Source organism: Cyprinus carpio, chromosome A3, assembly GCF_018340385.1.
Source record: "Cyprinus carpio isolate SPL01 chromosome A3, ASM1834038v1, whole genome shotgun sequence".
In the NCBI taxonomy this organism is placed as follows: Eukaryota; Metazoa; Chordata; class Actinopteri; order Cypriniformes; family Cyprinidae; genus Cyprinus; species Cyprinus carpio.
The window spans coordinates 38,044,518-38,060,515 of record NC_056574.1 but is presented as its reverse complement, the minus strand read 5'-3'; the positions used below and the strand labels follow the sequence as shown (position 1 = coordinate 38,060,515).

Genomic DNA, 15,998 nt, shown 5'->3' with positions numbered 1-15,998 from the left:
TTTTTTTAATCCTGTAGGTAACTACATTCTCAAGGCTTCTGACTGCAACAGACACTGAACAGCTACAGAACATAGTTCAAAACATTGAGCTCCTCTCACTACAGCAGTTTGACACAGAAAACTCATTCCTAAAGAAGATCAGGTATTGTGCTCAAAACATCACATCATATCACTACAACAAAAGCATATTTATTATTAATTAAATTAAATTAAATTTTCTGTGTGCAGGAATTATTTGGAAAACACCACTGGAGACAAGATACTTATCATCCAAACCAATTTTGATGAAAGCTCCCAAAGCCTAAATTTCATTGCATCTGCAAAGTGAGTCAAATGTGTTTAGTGGCCCAATTTACTTGTTCAATTGTTTACTTGTTAAATCTAATGAAATCAGCATAATTTGATATATTTCCAGCTATTCTTCTCTCAGTGAAATCAACAAACTCAGCAAAGAGTCCAATGGAAAGATTTTTGTGTATTTCATCACTAAGCTACCCAGAATGGATGGTGGAACTTCCTATGTTGGCTTTCATGGTGGTAAGACAACTAATTATTTGCATTACTGACCAACATTATGTTTGTGTTAGACAAAATCTCAATAAATACTCCTTTATTTAGGCCCTTGGAGGTCAGTCCACGTTGATGACCTGAGAACATCGAAAGACATTATCTCTGATATAAAAGCCTTGCAGTGTCTGACCATCAGCCAGTTGTTTGAACAGAAAGCTGAGAAAGCAGATGAGCCTGGAGGTGATGATGGTTTATTATCAGAATATGTCTTTAAAGGAGTGATCAGAATTCTCAATTTTTTCTCATTTTGGTTGCTTACAGCTATGGAGGATGAAGACATGCATACAGAAGAAGAGAAGATGGAAATAGAAGAGAGTGCTGTGGGTCACAACATCAACAACAGCAATATATTTTCAGTGTATTGTTGATACTATTGTCACCCTGTTGAGTTTAGTAAGCTTCAAAGTGTAGTTCTGTTTCTTGTGCTCTATAGGGCTGGGAGAATGTTTTAGACACCAATGTGCTGGTTCGTAGCTGTGTTCAGAGTGCAGTTGGCATGCTAAGAGATCAGCCAGAGGCAGGCACCCGCAGCACCAAGAGAGTAGAGACTCTGCTAATGCTCTTGGATGACAATGACACTCTACAAGGTGAGGCTTATCACTCTTTCTGTTAGACTTTTTTTTATAGCCTTGATTAGCCAACTTATATGTGGTCACTGAAATTTACACATTTATGTTACCAGCTGAATTTATCAAAGCTTTAAAGAAGCGACTTCATTCTCTACTGATGGCTCACGATGAAAGCACAATCTCTGCCAAGAGCTGGGTCTCCAAGGAGGCACTTAATATTGATGCATTGCAAGAGGGGGGGACTTTTAGGTAAGTGAATGAGAGTAGGTGTAAAGTGCATAGAGGTCTTGAATTGTACATCTTTGTGAAACTATACCCTATACTTTGAAAACTCTACTTTCAGTATTTGTTCTATATTTTAGACATGCCCTTTGGAGACGAATTCAAGCAGTAGTAACTCCGTTTTTGGCACAACTTTTTTCAATTATTGACCGTGACTGCAATCTAGACCTCTTGCTGGATAGAAACTCTGATGAATCCTTGAGGAAATTGTGGCTGGAGATATTTGGAGATGTCAAGTTACTGCATGTTCCTTACACAAGACTGGACAACAAGTGTGTAATTATTTGATTTCAAGATGAATTGTGTAAGCTTTTGGGCCCAAAATACAATAATGCACCTAACTAGTGCTCCTGTAGCTCAAGTGGTAGAGCATTGCGTTCCGAAGCGCAAGGTTGGGGGTTCGATTCCATGGGAACACATGATAGGTAAAAATTGATAGCCTGAATGCACTGTAAGTCGCTTTGGATAAAAGCGTCTGCTAAATGCATAAATTTAATTTAATTTAATTTAATTTAACTACATGTATACAAGCTTGATTTTGTTTTATTCCACAACGTGTCAGACAGCAGTTCACAATGCAAGGCAAATCTGCATTGCAGAGCTAGATAGCTTTTTCTTTCAGGTCAACTGCTGTCATTTCAGAGCAGTAGTTGAAAACAGAATTCTTCTGAGCAAGTTAGTTAGAGTCAGCCTCTTTATGGCTAGCTACCTAAATGTTGTAACTAAAAAAAGGAACATTTGGTCTTTAACAGCTCAGAGAAGACGATCTTGGTTCAGAACTACATTGCAGTTGACAGCGATGTTGGTTGCACCATGCCCTTCAGCTGGAGAATTAAAGATTATCTAGAGGAACTCTGGGTACATGCTTTTCAGCAAGAAGGTATATTTACTTCACTGCTATCCTTGCTGTTTGTTGTTGCTGTTATTGTTTGAGCAGTCACACTTAAATCAGTGTGGTTTGTTCTCTTGTGACTTGTGACAGTTATTATAGGTTGTTTTGTCTTGTTTTACAGTTCTAGGGAAAACATAAACAATAAATGTCCATGCATTTCTTTCAACAGGACACTCTCTCGAGCATTTTGAAAAGTTTTTTTGGAATATCCCCTTGGGCAGGTACATCTCTGAAGCAACCCAAGAGATGCAGATGGAGTTTTTCCACAGGTATCTCCAGGATTTCATCTCCATGACCATGAAGGTAGCATCAGTGGTGAATCTCGAGGTGAGAGTCAGTCTCTTTCAGAGATAAATTTCTATACATCATTTGCACATCCAAGCACATATACTTGTTCATGTGTTGATATGTTTATATATCTGTTTTTAATATTTAGCTCTTATGTGAAGCCCTTACTTGTGGTGTAAATGAGCTTAGAGGTAGTCTGGAAGTACATGAGAATGAAGTCATTTCTCTGCCATGGGTTCATGCTGCCTACCATCACTTCAAGATCCGAATACAGAACCTCTACAGGATGATCAGTATAGAGCCTCAGATTGCTCAGTTGCTTCTAGATAACACAAGTGCCAGAGAGGGAACAGAACTGGTAAGTGCTTGCACCTTTTTTTGTTTGCATAATATGAATTACAGTTGTGCATGTTTACTTTGGTTACTCCTCTCTGACAGTCTTTCTGTTTCACAGGTGTTAGATGTGTATGCTGCGGTGGCCTGTATTGAATGCCTGGAGCCCCAGTCTCTAGATGAAGATGTTCAAAGTCTGGCCTGGCTTAGACGTGTTAAAAAGCTACAGGTGCCAGTTGAGCTGGTCTGCTGTGAGGAGAGCCTACGCCACTATGGAGAGAGAAGCAAACAGATTGTCACCCACATCCAGTGAGTTATGAGTTCTAAAATATAATGTCCTATGAGAAACGTTATTTGTACATGTTGTATTTTTTTGTATGTTGTGATACATTCCTACATGATAACACATTCAGCTCAGGAAAAGAAGCCATTATTCAGTCTCTTTGTGTTGGAATTGTTAGCTCTATACCTCTTTAGATACTGTAAATCAGTGGTTATCAGCCTTTTGGATTCCAACTCCCCCCATTGTCTACAACAATTTTGATTTTAATAGGTTAATTGACTCTCCTAATCACAGCCTATAAATACACTTAAAAGTCCATTTTCCCTGGTAGAGAATCAGCGCTTTAGATTGTATTGCATTGATATGATTATTTACAGTTTAGTTAATAAAGAAGCAGGTCATCTAAATAAATGTTCTTTAATTTAGACGTGGTTGGCGTCGCATATACTCTTTGGCCTTGTTTGTGGAGCACATGCTGCTGGGTGTCGAGGATGTGCATTTAAACCTCAGGCCACTGGTTCTCAAACACACTCAACGCCTAGCACAAGTGAGTCAGCTTTCAGTCCTTACTTGAAAATAGTTTCTTAAACAATTTTATTTCTGCTTATCAATACTCATCTCTTTGCTAAAGTTCCTAGAGAAGGACTCAGACCTCAAAAAGAAGCAGCCGTTTGAGGCAGTGATCACCATACTCAAAGCTTGCAAAGATGAAGCATCTCAGAGCATTTTAAGGTATGACTTGTTATTACTTATACTTTCTTAGGGTTTAGTAAGAGGCTACTATTGAATATTGGTGATTTGTCCTCAGGTTTGGCAATCAGCTTTGTCCATTGTGCACGGGAGACCCGCAGGACACTTTGAGTCTGCCCCTTTGTTTACTTGTCTAAGTCTCTATCAGTCTAAAAGATTATGTGCTTGTTTTGGTCTTTAGGGGTTTCTTCAGTCAAAATGCATTGTTCAGAAAGCGATGCAATGCTTTCTTCATTGATCTGGTGTCCACCATGTGCTTCAAGGACAGCACTCCTCCCAGTGAGGACATCATCCACCATCTGTTGTCCCTCCTGATGGTAGAGTCCTGCTCGCTCCCTCAGATTGAAGGTATGTCTGTCTATGAAATAAATGTGTGGAGGTCTAGATTTGGATTAGAATGAATAAATGAACAGAATGTTGTTCCTCTTCCTCTCAGGGCAAGACCGCAGGTTCCTGACTAAGGCTCTTTCTCCCTTTGATGACTCTGTGGATAAAAATCCAGTGGTGCGTTCAGTGGTGCTGAAACTCTTGCTAAAGTACAGGTGAGCTCTGGGCTTCTGACAGCTCACACCAAAGACTTCTTACACAGTTATGGATATAATAGTTTTTGTCTTACCCTCTTTCAGCTTTGATGATGTGAAGCACTATCTTCAGCAGCATCTGACAGAAGTTGAGCAAAGCAACATCATTGAGGAGACTGATAAAACTGAGCTCTATTCCTTGTACATAAATTGTTTAGAGGTGCGTATATCGACTCAAGTTCATTAGCCATGTTGTACAGCTTATTTTTAGCAGTTTCCAATTATTAAATATTTTTGATGATAAAACTTTACATGTGAGGCCCTGTGCCATCTTGACTGAGAGGGCCTCTGCCTTTGTGGACGGGAATTCTGAAACGAAACAAAAAACGAGAGTCCACTCTTTCTACAGTTACAAATGCAACTTTCACACACATCTGATCAACAGATAAACTGTGTGCTTTTATTTGTTGTTAATGTTGTGGATATTTCAGCAAAAAGTGATTTGACCCATTTCAGAGCTGCCAAAATAAGAATTTAAAATGGACTAAAAAAGCTACTTACAAATTTGGGAGACATGGGAGGCCATGCTTACTGATATGCTTCCGCATTAATTATGGTCACACACACATGCTTATAGCTGTAAATTCTAATGCATACTACATATAACAATTTAACAAGCAAAATAATACAGCATTTATTTTGACATGTTTAGGTATGACAGACAGTATGTTACAGTTCATAAATTCAAGTCAATAGGCTATATATCTGTGGCACAACTGAGTGCTTGGTTACTAAATATTGACTATCCCACCCCGGAAATGAAGCCGGGAGCCACATGTACATAAAGTACACAAAGCACACAGATTTGTCATGGCTGACCTAGGAATCAGACCTATGTTTTTACAATTTCTGTCCATAAATAGGTCAGCCTATGTTTTATACAATTTATTCAAAACACAACAAATGACAAATAACAAAACTGAGTTATGGCCTCAACCTTACTAGGGTCCGTAGCTACTCCCTGGGATGATATTAGGTGACCTAAATACCGCACCTCTTTCCTAAAAAATGCACACTCCTCCAACTTGACCTTGAGGCCTGCGGCTCGTAGGCGTCTAAGCACCATCCTTAGCCTCTGCAGGTGTTGTTGCACGGACGAGGAGAAAACAATCACGTCGTCAAGATAATAAGACAGACTGATGGCGCTTGTCACCAAAGAGCCACTCCATCAAGCATTGGAAAGTAGTTGGTGCATTGCTCAGGCTGAAGGGCAAGCAATTCCATTCAAACAGCCAAAAAGGTGTACAAAAACAGTTTTGTGATGATCAGATTCAGCAACAGGGACATGACTGTACCAGCTGGCCAGATCTAAAGAAGTGAACCAGCAAGCCCCTGTTAAAGAATATAATGTCTCCTCAATTCGAGGCAGCGTAAATGCATCTTTCCAAGTCTTAGAGTTAAGCTCACAATATTCTACACACATGCACAGGCTACCGTCCTTCTTAACTAGGATTACTAGGGAAGTATAGGGACTGCAACTCTCCCAGATCACTTGCGTGTCCAAGAGCTGGCCAATATAAATCTTAACCAACTCATATTCGGAAGGTGGGATCCGCCTATAGCATTGTCGGACTGGAGTATCAACCATCAATCTTCCACACTCGGATACCACTTGACCACACAGTTCAACTTCTAATTCAGTGTACCCAATGTAAGGGATTTCAAGTTCATTGGCTGTTCTGAGCTGCAACCAGTGGCATGACCGCAAACGATCCTGGCCCCATAGATCAAACTGTGACCTTAAACAGCTTTCTGTAATAGTCGATACCATGGACCCAGTATCGATCAAACAGGGTACTGAGACACCCCCAATAATAACAACAAGGTGTGGGCATGAGAAGATTAAATGAGACACTGATCCAAAAAAAAACATGGGAGCCCTGCATACCCCTACCAAACTGTGGCTCTGAAGCCCGGTAGGAACTAGTTTCCCGACTGGTTAGGGCCAGGAACTGGCCTTGAATCACTAGATGATGAGTCCTGAGAGATGATGGTTCCCAGGAATCTGAATGACTCCACTGCAGCCACAGTGCTGTCTATGATGGTGAGTGGGGGGAGTGCAGGGGGGTTTCTTCTGAAGTCCACGATCATCTCCACTGTTTTGAGAGTGTTCAGCTCCAGGTTGTTAAGACTGCACCAGACAGCCAGCTGCTCAACCTCTTGTCTGTAAGCAGACTCGTCACCGTCCTGGACGAGGCCGATGACTGTAGTGTCGTCTGCAAACTTCAGGAGCTTGACAGAGGGGTCTTTAGAGGTGCAGTCGTTGGTGTAGGAGAAGAGCATTGGGGAGAGAACACATCCCTGAGGGGCACCAGTGTTGGTGGAGCAGCTGTTGGACATGAATTTCCCCAGTCTCACTAGCTGTTGCCTATCTGTCAGAAAGCTAGTGATACACTGACAGATAGAGCTAGGAACAGAGAGCTGGGTCAGTTTGGTCTGGAGGGCTGTTGGGATGATGGTGTTGAAAGCCGAACTAAAGTCCACAAACAGGATCCTCACATAAGTCCCTGTTTTGTCCAGATGTTGCAGGATGAAGTGCAATCCCATGTTGATTGCATCATCCATGGACCTGTTTGCTCGGTAAGCAAACTGCAGGGGGTCCAGTAAGGGTCCAGTGATGTCCTTCAGATAAGCCAGAACCAGTTTTTCAAATGACTTCATGACGACAGACGTTAGAGCCACACAAGCGCGGATTTCGAACGCCGTTGCCTAGCATCCATCTGGCAAATCTCCGCTCTCTACCCAACAAAACAGACGAAATCCTTCTGCTTTCCCGGACAAATAAGGATTTCTCACACTCTGCTGCTCTGTGTTTCACGGAAACCTGGCTCAATGACGCCATACCGGACAGCGCGCTCCATCTGCCGGGCTTTCAGCTGTTTAGAACAGATCAGAGTTCTAAAAACAGAATCAACAGGAAATCGCGCGGCGGCGTTACATGCTTTTATATCAATGAACGGTGGTGCACAGATGTAACTGTGTTAAAGAAGATGTGCTGTTCAGATCTAGAAGTGCTTTTTGTCAACTGCAAGCCGTTCTATTCGCCGCCGGAGTTTCACTCGTTCATTCTGGTGAGTGTTTACATCCCTCCGAAAGCGCACGTAAGCCTGGCTTTACAGATACTCGCTGATCAGATCACAGAGACAGAACAACAACACCCGGACTCTGTTTTAATCATTCTTGGGGACTTTAATAAAGCCAATCTCTCCCGTGAACTGCCAAAATACAGATAGCACAAGAGACAGTAATATATTGGATCACTGTTACACCACAATAAAGGATGCATATCACTCTGTTCCACGAGCAGCTTTGGGACTCTCTGATCACTGTCTGGTTCATCTTATACCAACCTACAGGCAGAAACTTAAATCTGCTAAACCTGTAGTAAAGACTGTAAAGGAATGGACCAACGAAGCAGAGCAGGATTTACAAGCTTGTTTTGATCTCACTGATTGGAGTGTTTTTGAAGCTGCTACCACCGATCTGGACGAACTCACAGAGACCGTAACATCCTATATTAGTTTTTGTGAGGATATATGTATTCCTACCAGGACTTATTTAACATTCAACAACGATAAGCTATGGTTTACAGCAAAACTCAGACATCTTCGTCAGGCCAAAGAGGATGCCTACACAAATGGGGACAGAGTCTTGTATAATCAGGCCAGGAACACACTGAACAAAGAGATTAGAGCGGCTAAAAAGACCTACACTAAAAAGTTGGAAGACCAGTTTACTTCCAACGACTCAACTTCAGTGTGGAGTGGACTGAGAGCCATCACTAATTACAAGACACCATCCTCCTGCACTGAGGCTAATCAACGACTTGCTAATGACCTGAATGAGTTTTATTGTAGATTTGAAACACCCCACACCCATTCTGATCATCTCTCTACACAACCGTTAACACCTCCATCAATACCCCTCTCCCCCCCTCCTGCACTTCAAATTTTTTGTGCATAATTTTATCTATTTGTTTGTTTTTTTTTTTTTTTTAGGTTTATGCTTAAAGATGTAAAAATGTAAAGATAAATTAAGTTCTGAAGTAAATGCATTATTATTATTGATTAGTATTTACTAATTAATAAAATGTTTTTGTTTTCAATGTTTAATTCCTTAAGAAATGGTATTGAATATATGAACACATATATGGTACTGTATATATTTAAAGCTTGGTTAATTGTGCAGTAAGTTCCTACTGTGTCTGCAGGACTCGATGTACGACCGGACACAATGGCACTCAGTGGCAGAGCAGCAGACCTGTTTGCAGGAGGAAACACACTTTCTGCTGGAGTTCCTTCACTCTGATTCTGTGTCTGCACACACTGCACCTATAGAGCACCTCCAGCGCATGGCCAGAGTTCGACTGTGTCTGGAAGTGGCTGCTGACCTGCTAGTTAACAGAGTGACTAGTGCAGGTAAAGGTTTTAGTGTTCATTTTTTCTAGCAGGAGGCTGACATGATTTAAGACCATGATTTCAAAGGAAGCACTCTGATACAACACTGAAGTTATATAAAAATATAAAGTTATGAGATTTTGCCCTCAGCAAAACTATTTGCTCTTTAAAAAATAATAGATTAATGGGACCAAAGGCTGCCCTTGAGATTTAACCAAACCGAATTATATCTCATGTTTAACAACTATAGAGATATCAGAGCCAGCAGCATATTCCAGAAGACCTGATATCTCAATGGCTAGAAAGATCTCTCAGCCAATCCGATTCGAGAGCCAGAACTAACTGTTGTATAAAAGGTTTTATCTTTTGAAAGATAAAAGTTACACAAAAATGTCAAGTTACATTTCACCCAAAAATACTGTTTATTGTGCATGAAATAGCTGAAGCATATTCCAGGACCATTAAGATATTTTGCATAGTAAAACTATTTTAATGACAATTAAATGCATTTCCCACCATCAATGAAATATGACCTGGGCAAGTTAATAAATTCAACAAAGAATAACAAAAGCTTATCACTTGCCATGAAAGACTAGAGCACTTAGTGTTAACGGAAACTGAGAAAGCAGTGTATAATGTTTGAAGGTTTACGTTTGATATTGATCATGTATCTCATGGTTTAGATGCACAGGACGATCCTTCATCTGTTACCTCAGCATTTTTGAACAGTGTGGTTGATCTATGCTGCCAGAGCAGGAATGACTGGTACAGGGTTTACCTCATCAGAAAGATCTGCACTCTTCATGGGATTGAATATGTCCAGAAACTTCTGCCACAGGAAGGGTTCAGGTGGCTCTTTCCTCAGGAGATTCTTGAGTTGGTGGGTTTTAGTTGATTTACCTCATAATGCTGACATGAGTGACAAGTATTTGTGCTTTAACTGCTAAATTTGTTTCTCTCAGAATCATGATGACAGCCAGATTGACCACTATCTAGCATGTGGACTGGACTACAAAACTGTTAGGGATGCAGTGGCCAAAGCCATGCTAGATTGCAACATGAATGGAATACAGGAAGCCATTGAGGTATTGATATACACACACACACACACACACACACACACACACACACACACACACACACACTATGTAAGTCCCAAAACATAGAGAGCCACATAGGCCAGAATGTATCTGTATGACAGTGACCATCAGCAGAGTTTATGTCACTTGTGCAGTTCTAGTTGGGTTTGGGTGTTGTATTAGTGGCGAGACTAGGTTTTGGAACAGAGCTGTTGTGTCTATGTGGACACTGTAATGAAATGCTTAGATGCAATCAAATGTTTGTCATTTCTCTCCCTCACTCTGATAAGTTGTTTATTTTATTTTATATTTGTCTGAAGAATTGCAACTGCACACCCATGAAGAAAGCTGTTTATCTGCTAATGGCTTTATTCAGAGAAGTCACATCACTGTACAGAAATGGAAACCCCAACTTGCACCCTAAACCTGAGGTAAAAACACAACAAGGCATTTGTGCTTTACAAATCTAAAGTACTGCTACATGACTTTGGAAGAACAGTATGAATGAATGTTTACATCAAGCTTCCTAGTACAAGGGTGAAGGTGAAAGGGCTCATATTCAAAATAAACAAACAGAAACAAAGGCATAGTTTGATGACACAGTGTGGAATCATGGGAGTTGTGGTCTTCATCCCCACAGCTGCAGCAATCCGACGGGACTCGGGCAGAAATCATGTTCATGGATGAGCTAATGATTTATTAACGTAGTATAAAGCAGGGTGAGGCTGAAAGCCGTCGAATCGAAACGAGGCCGCTGATCGAGCGTGACACACATGCGGCTCGAAAGCAGCAGAGCTTTTATTATGCCACAGTCGACCGCTTCTGCTCCTTCCGGTCGTGCATATGAGGGGTAAAGCAGCGCTGTTTTATCACACTAGATATGTTTGAAAGTTCTGTTATAATGCTACTCTGTGCGGTTGTCACTGGTCTATTAAAGCATCTTTGGTTTTTCCATGTTTTCTACTAGTGTTGGGCGATATGGTCATTTTTCAAATCGTCATATCGTCAGCCCGTGAGATCGACGATACACGATATTATCGTGCATGGGTGGAGCAATAGAGAGACTCTTTGTTCTTGTCATATCATAAGTATTTGGTGTTTTAAACCACGCAGGTGCATGACAGAGAGCCTGTGGAATCACCAATAATCAAAAAAATATACTTTCCAAACATACTGATAAACTAATGTTAAAATATATAAAAATACTATATTTAAAACAGCTAGTTCATATATAATTAACTGTCATATCATGTGTCCTGTGACAAATTTGCCGCATCTGCGCAGGAAGTTATCAGTCTAAATGTTCTGCAAAATCAGTCAACAGTGAAAATCAATAGTAGATTTCATTTAAAGTCCAACAGTTTAACACTAATATTGGACATAAACAAACACGTTTAAATATAAAGTATTTAAAACAGGTAAGTTTGGAGTAAAGTTCAATTGAACTGATGCATCAGTCATACAGCGCTCCGGACCACGCGCCGCATGACGAGCCCGACGCACCGCCACAGAAACAAGAATGAGATGCATTCTAACATAACTGTGGCTTTAAACTCAGTGAGGGCTCGTTTAATATATTGCACACATACAGGCCGTTCAGATTACTTGTTAAAGTGCAATGAAATACCTTATATCTGCTGACGATGTACGTCTGTTTGTGGATGGAGACTCCTTCACCGGCTACAGGCTCTAATCCTCATTTGCGTGTGTGTGTGAAATGCAGTGCTGAAGTGAAATAGCGAGGCAATTTGATAGCCAAATTATAATAGGCCACAGAATAAAAATAATAATAATAATTATTATTATAATTTAATACATTAATACTTTAATGAGCCTAATATCGTCTTGACTATCGACAGAGACATCTGCTATCGTCGATATCTCTGACTATCGTCAATACACTATACTATCGTCTATCAGCACAACCCTATTTTCTACTAAACAAACTCAAGGGGTTATGACATTATTGGCAGGCGACATGATGACACTATGCACACGGTCCAACTACTTAAAATTGTTTATTTCTCTGGATTTAAAGATTCTTCGAAACATTTGGGATAATGTAAGTACACAAGTCTGCAAAATATATAACACTGTTCTAGTGGATTTTGGATATTTTAATAAAAAAAACTTTCATATTGTGCCTTTAACACTATATCATTAAACAGTATATTCTTTGAATCATAGAACAAAAGAAATCAAAACAGTTTTTTCAAGAAAATACTTGTTGATTTATCAAAACAATGTAATATAAACAGACCCTGTTCCCTAATCAAACTGACCACTGTACACTGGTGACCCCTTAAATGCAGAGGACACATTCTGACTATGGGTTCCTTCACTTCATTTTCACTTCATTATCTCATATTTCTAGGTATCTGAATATATATAAACATCTATTTGTATATATAAACATATATTAACAAGGGTTACAGAATGTAATGATAAATGTATATCCCTATGCCTGATATTCATGCATTTTTGTTTTCTATAGCAACGTGCTGGCCTTGAAGATTATATCAGAAGCACAGGCATCTTTGTCAGTGCTGAAATGAAAGTGTTTGCTGAAGCGCTGGTCAATAATAATCTCGGTGATCTGCGTGTACAGCCTGGGACATCAGGCAGAGAGCTTCTTCTGGTGGAGGTTACGGTTCACATGGCTGCAGTCCTGCTGTGTGGAAATCAGCTTTTACTGAAGCCACTGCAGCAGCTGGCTCTGTCCCCAAACAACATGACGGTATGAACCCTTCATGCTTCACAGGGTGACGAGAATGTGTTTGTGTGTCATATTTCTGTCATGTTCTCCTCACAGGCTGCTTTCATCCCAACTATGCCAGATGACATGTTGGCTGCAGTCCGGCAGGCCATGGGAGGCGTCCAGTGGTATAGTGAGTGGATTCTGTGTCATGCAAAATTCAAGATTTGTCAAAATGATATACACCTGGAAACCCAGTAATTAATGCCTGATCAGAAAGGCCACAATAAATCATGTAAAACAACTGTGATAATATAGGATAATATATTCAAAATGGTTTTCCTGTGTATCATAAACAAATAAATTAATAAAATAATGATACTTTTCAGTTATTTTGTCTTTCAGTTGGGAAAATTAAGACAAAAAGGAAAGTCGTTTCAGAGGTTTCATTTAATTTTCTAAATAAATATAAGACAAAGTGCATATAATAATAATAATAATAATAATAATAATAATAATAATAATAATAATAATGAAGTAAAAAAGAAAACCTTTTTGAAACCTTTTGACTGATACATTTTGTTTGGTAATATTACACAGACCAGTAGGATTTGAAGGATTATCTATTGTACAGACTTATTGGATTTCTAATAAGATTTATACATTTATATTATCCCCTAAAATTTATTTCTGCCAATAGAACTGCTTTGGGAAACAAGGGGGTGGAATTTTATTATTATTATTTTTTAAATCAGGTTCCTTGGATTATTATTATTTTTTGATTTTTTATTTTTTTTTAATCAATTCATGACATCGTCTTTTGTTTTCAACAGCCTGTCCTAACGGTCATCCATGGATTGTTGATATGGTAGGGTAATTTAATTTCTATGATTTGGCTTGGCATTAACTACATACTTTAAAAGTCGCAGAACACAGCATGAGCTTTAATTTAATATGATCAAATCATTATTAATTTTGTCTTAAACATTTATTCTCTTCATGCATCTGTCCAGTGTGGTCGACCCACGGAGGTTCGCCGCTGTCGAGACTGTAATGCAGAAATAGGTGGCGAACACCACATTCCCGTTCAAGGCTTCAACGTCATGCAGATGCAGTGAGTTACTCTTGCAGTGAACGCTTGTTGTTATTTATTCTGTGTCTTTAATTCTGTTTAGTTTATTACCTGGCTCTCTGAAGTATTTGATTCTGATTGGCATTCTGCAGTTAAATATTTTAGTACAAAAACCTTTCAGCTGTACAGTTGACCTTTGTCACAGCCAGCCAATACACAATCACTGAAAGGTTTGAGCACACTTGACAAAATGTATCTTAAAAATCTTTGATCCAAAGGTTTCTAATTAAATACTTGAAATGAGTTTTGTAGACAAATATAACTTGTTCCTTTAGGGATTTCTGGTAACACTTTACAGTAAGGTTCAATTTGGAAACTTAGTTACTGCATTAGGTATCATGAGCTAGTGATGGACAGGATTTTTTTTACAGCCTTTATTAATATTGATTCATTTTAGGTTATTAATTTTGACGATACATTCATGCAAATTAATACAACTTGAAATATAGAAAAAGATTAATATACGTAGGTCAATCAAAATTAAACTAATCTTAATAATTATTAAATGCATTGATTGTTAATGTACAGAACTTCTTACGTCTTAATTTCTTTACAAAACAGTTTTTTTTTGTTGTTGTTGTTTTGTTTTTGTCTGAATATGCTTTTTAAAATTGGTGCTGTAAATTAGTTTTTAGGGTAATTGTTTAATCATTTCTTTAATCAATTTGAGGCAATTGTTCCCCTTTGCAGAGGGGACCGTACTCAGTCGGGACACATTCTGGGTGACGCACAACGTCGTGACCAGCCAGACATGCAGGACACTAAGAATATGTCCCCTGCCCCCTTCGCTCTTCTCAGACTGCTCACACACATGTCCATGCTGCTGGGAGCTCGAAACAACCCACAGGTATTACATTCTCTCTGCCTGCTTATGGTTCTGTGGCATACAGATGTGGAAAGAGTACTAAGAAATATACTTTAAAAAACCAAAACTAAAAAATCACCATTGCCTTCCTAAAAATGTAGTGAGAGTTAGAGCCTCCAAAACATACTTGACTATACTAATTAATATACTAATAAAAAAGATTTTGCCACCTGTAAGCTCCATGCAAACAGCTGCCATCTCAGGGCATATAGTTTCTAAGTGGAGGCAGCTCTTGAATCCAGGATAGTCTCAACAACTAGAGTGAGAGACCAGAGTTTATGAGTTGGTCCTCCTCAGGCTGCTCAGTCAAGCACCGTTCCTGAGACAGAAGATCTTTCCAGATTGGAATCTCTCATGGAGTGCTGTCTAGGAGAAATTTAAGCTTCACATACCTCTGGCTCTAGCAAGAATTTTTGAGGTTTAATCTCAAACCTAAGCACCTCATGTGAGCGACACAGGTAAATTTAGCAAAATGGGGCTTAATTATTATATTAATTAATTATCAGAGTGTGGAGGAGTTCACTTCTGGATAGCAAGGTCAAAAAGGTCTTAGGAATCTGAGTCTGTCTCTGTGTCCTGCTTGGGGAAAACTCAACCCCCTCATGATTTTACTTGCGATACTCACAAGTGTTATCTTTTTGACCATTTATCTTGGGCTACCTGCCTAAAGATGACAAACTTTTTCCTTAAACTTGCTTAAGACTTCTTGGTGCCAGGATCCACAACAGATTTATGATTCTCCATTGTTGACACGTTGCATTGCCCTTCTTGGTCAGTTTCGGCACAGTTCTGATCATGTCATCACTGTCTGATTCGCTCTAATCCCCTACAGAGAGCACAACATCTAGATGTTGAACTGTTAATTCCTCAGACTGAGTTAATATCAGCCAGTCATCAATAAGATCATTTACAGATTAAGATTATTTAGCAGATACAATTTGAAAAAAAAAAAAAAAAAAAAGAGTCATTTCATACATTTGTCATACTGTTGTATTTCTTTATCATGCACATGGGCTATTGGTGTTTGGACTCTGATGATTTACCATTCATACACAGAGGTGGAAAGAGTACAAAAATATTCTACTCAAGTAAAAGTACCATTACATTAATGAAATTTTACTTAAGTACAAGTAAAAGTACCAGTCTAAAAATCCACTCAAGTAAAAGTAAAAAGTAGCTCATTTAAAATTTACTCAGAGTAAAAATTACTTAGTTACATTTTAACAGTGGGAGGGAGGCGAAAAATGGGACAGGCCAAGAGTGTCAAACTCAGTTCCTGGAG

At 39.3% G+C, this 15,998-nt stretch overlaps 1 protein-coding gene across 3 annotated transcripts in view; it reads left to right on the top strand.

Moving 5' to 3' along the window:
• LOC109110472 (E3 ubiquitin-protein ligase rnf213-alpha-like) overlaps positions 1–15,998 on the top strand; it is a 112,016-nt gene that overhangs the window by 61,604 nt on the left and 34,414 nt on the right. For all 3 annotated transcript variants that reach the window (XM_042732020.1, XM_042732015.1, XM_042732024.1), the window contains exons 28-53: positions 18–142; positions 229–324; positions 416–537; positions 619–750; positions 832–890; positions 1,004–1,157; positions 1,253–1,388; positions 1,502–1,693; positions 2,174–2,301; positions 2,483–2,640; positions 2,750–2,959; positions 3,056–3,243; positions 3,644–3,764; positions 3,849–3,949; positions 4,149–4,315; positions 4,404–4,509; positions 4,594–4,708; positions 8,759–8,966; positions 9,629–9,825; positions 9,908–10,030; positions 10,345–10,455; positions 12,519–12,761; positions 12,837–12,912; positions 13,553–13,587; positions 13,733–13,833; positions 14,542–14,698. In XM_042732020.1, the coding sequence (XP_042587954.1) occupies positions 18–142; positions 229–324; positions 416–537; positions 619–750; positions 832–890; positions 1,004–1,157; positions 1,253–1,388; positions 1,502–1,693; positions 2,174–2,301; positions 2,483–2,640; positions 2,750–2,959; positions 3,056–3,243; positions 3,644–3,764; positions 3,849–3,949; positions 4,149–4,315; positions 4,404–4,509; positions 4,594–4,708; positions 8,759–8,966; positions 9,629–9,825; positions 9,908–10,030; positions 10,345–10,455; positions 12,519–12,761; positions 12,837–12,912; positions 13,553–13,587; positions 13,733–13,833; positions 14,542–14,698 (3,561 nt within the window). The remainder of the gene's footprint in view (positions 1–17; positions 143–228; positions 325–415; positions 538–618; positions 751–831; positions 891–1,003; positions 1,158–1,252; positions 1,389–1,501; positions 1,694–2,173; positions 2,302–2,482; positions 2,641–2,749; positions 2,960–3,055; positions 3,244–3,643; positions 3,765–3,848; positions 3,950–4,148; positions 4,316–4,403; positions 4,510–4,593; positions 4,709–8,758; positions 8,967–9,628; positions 9,826–9,907; positions 10,031–10,344; positions 10,456–12,518; positions 12,762–12,836; positions 12,913–13,552; positions 13,588–13,732; positions 13,834–14,541; positions 14,699–15,998) is intronic.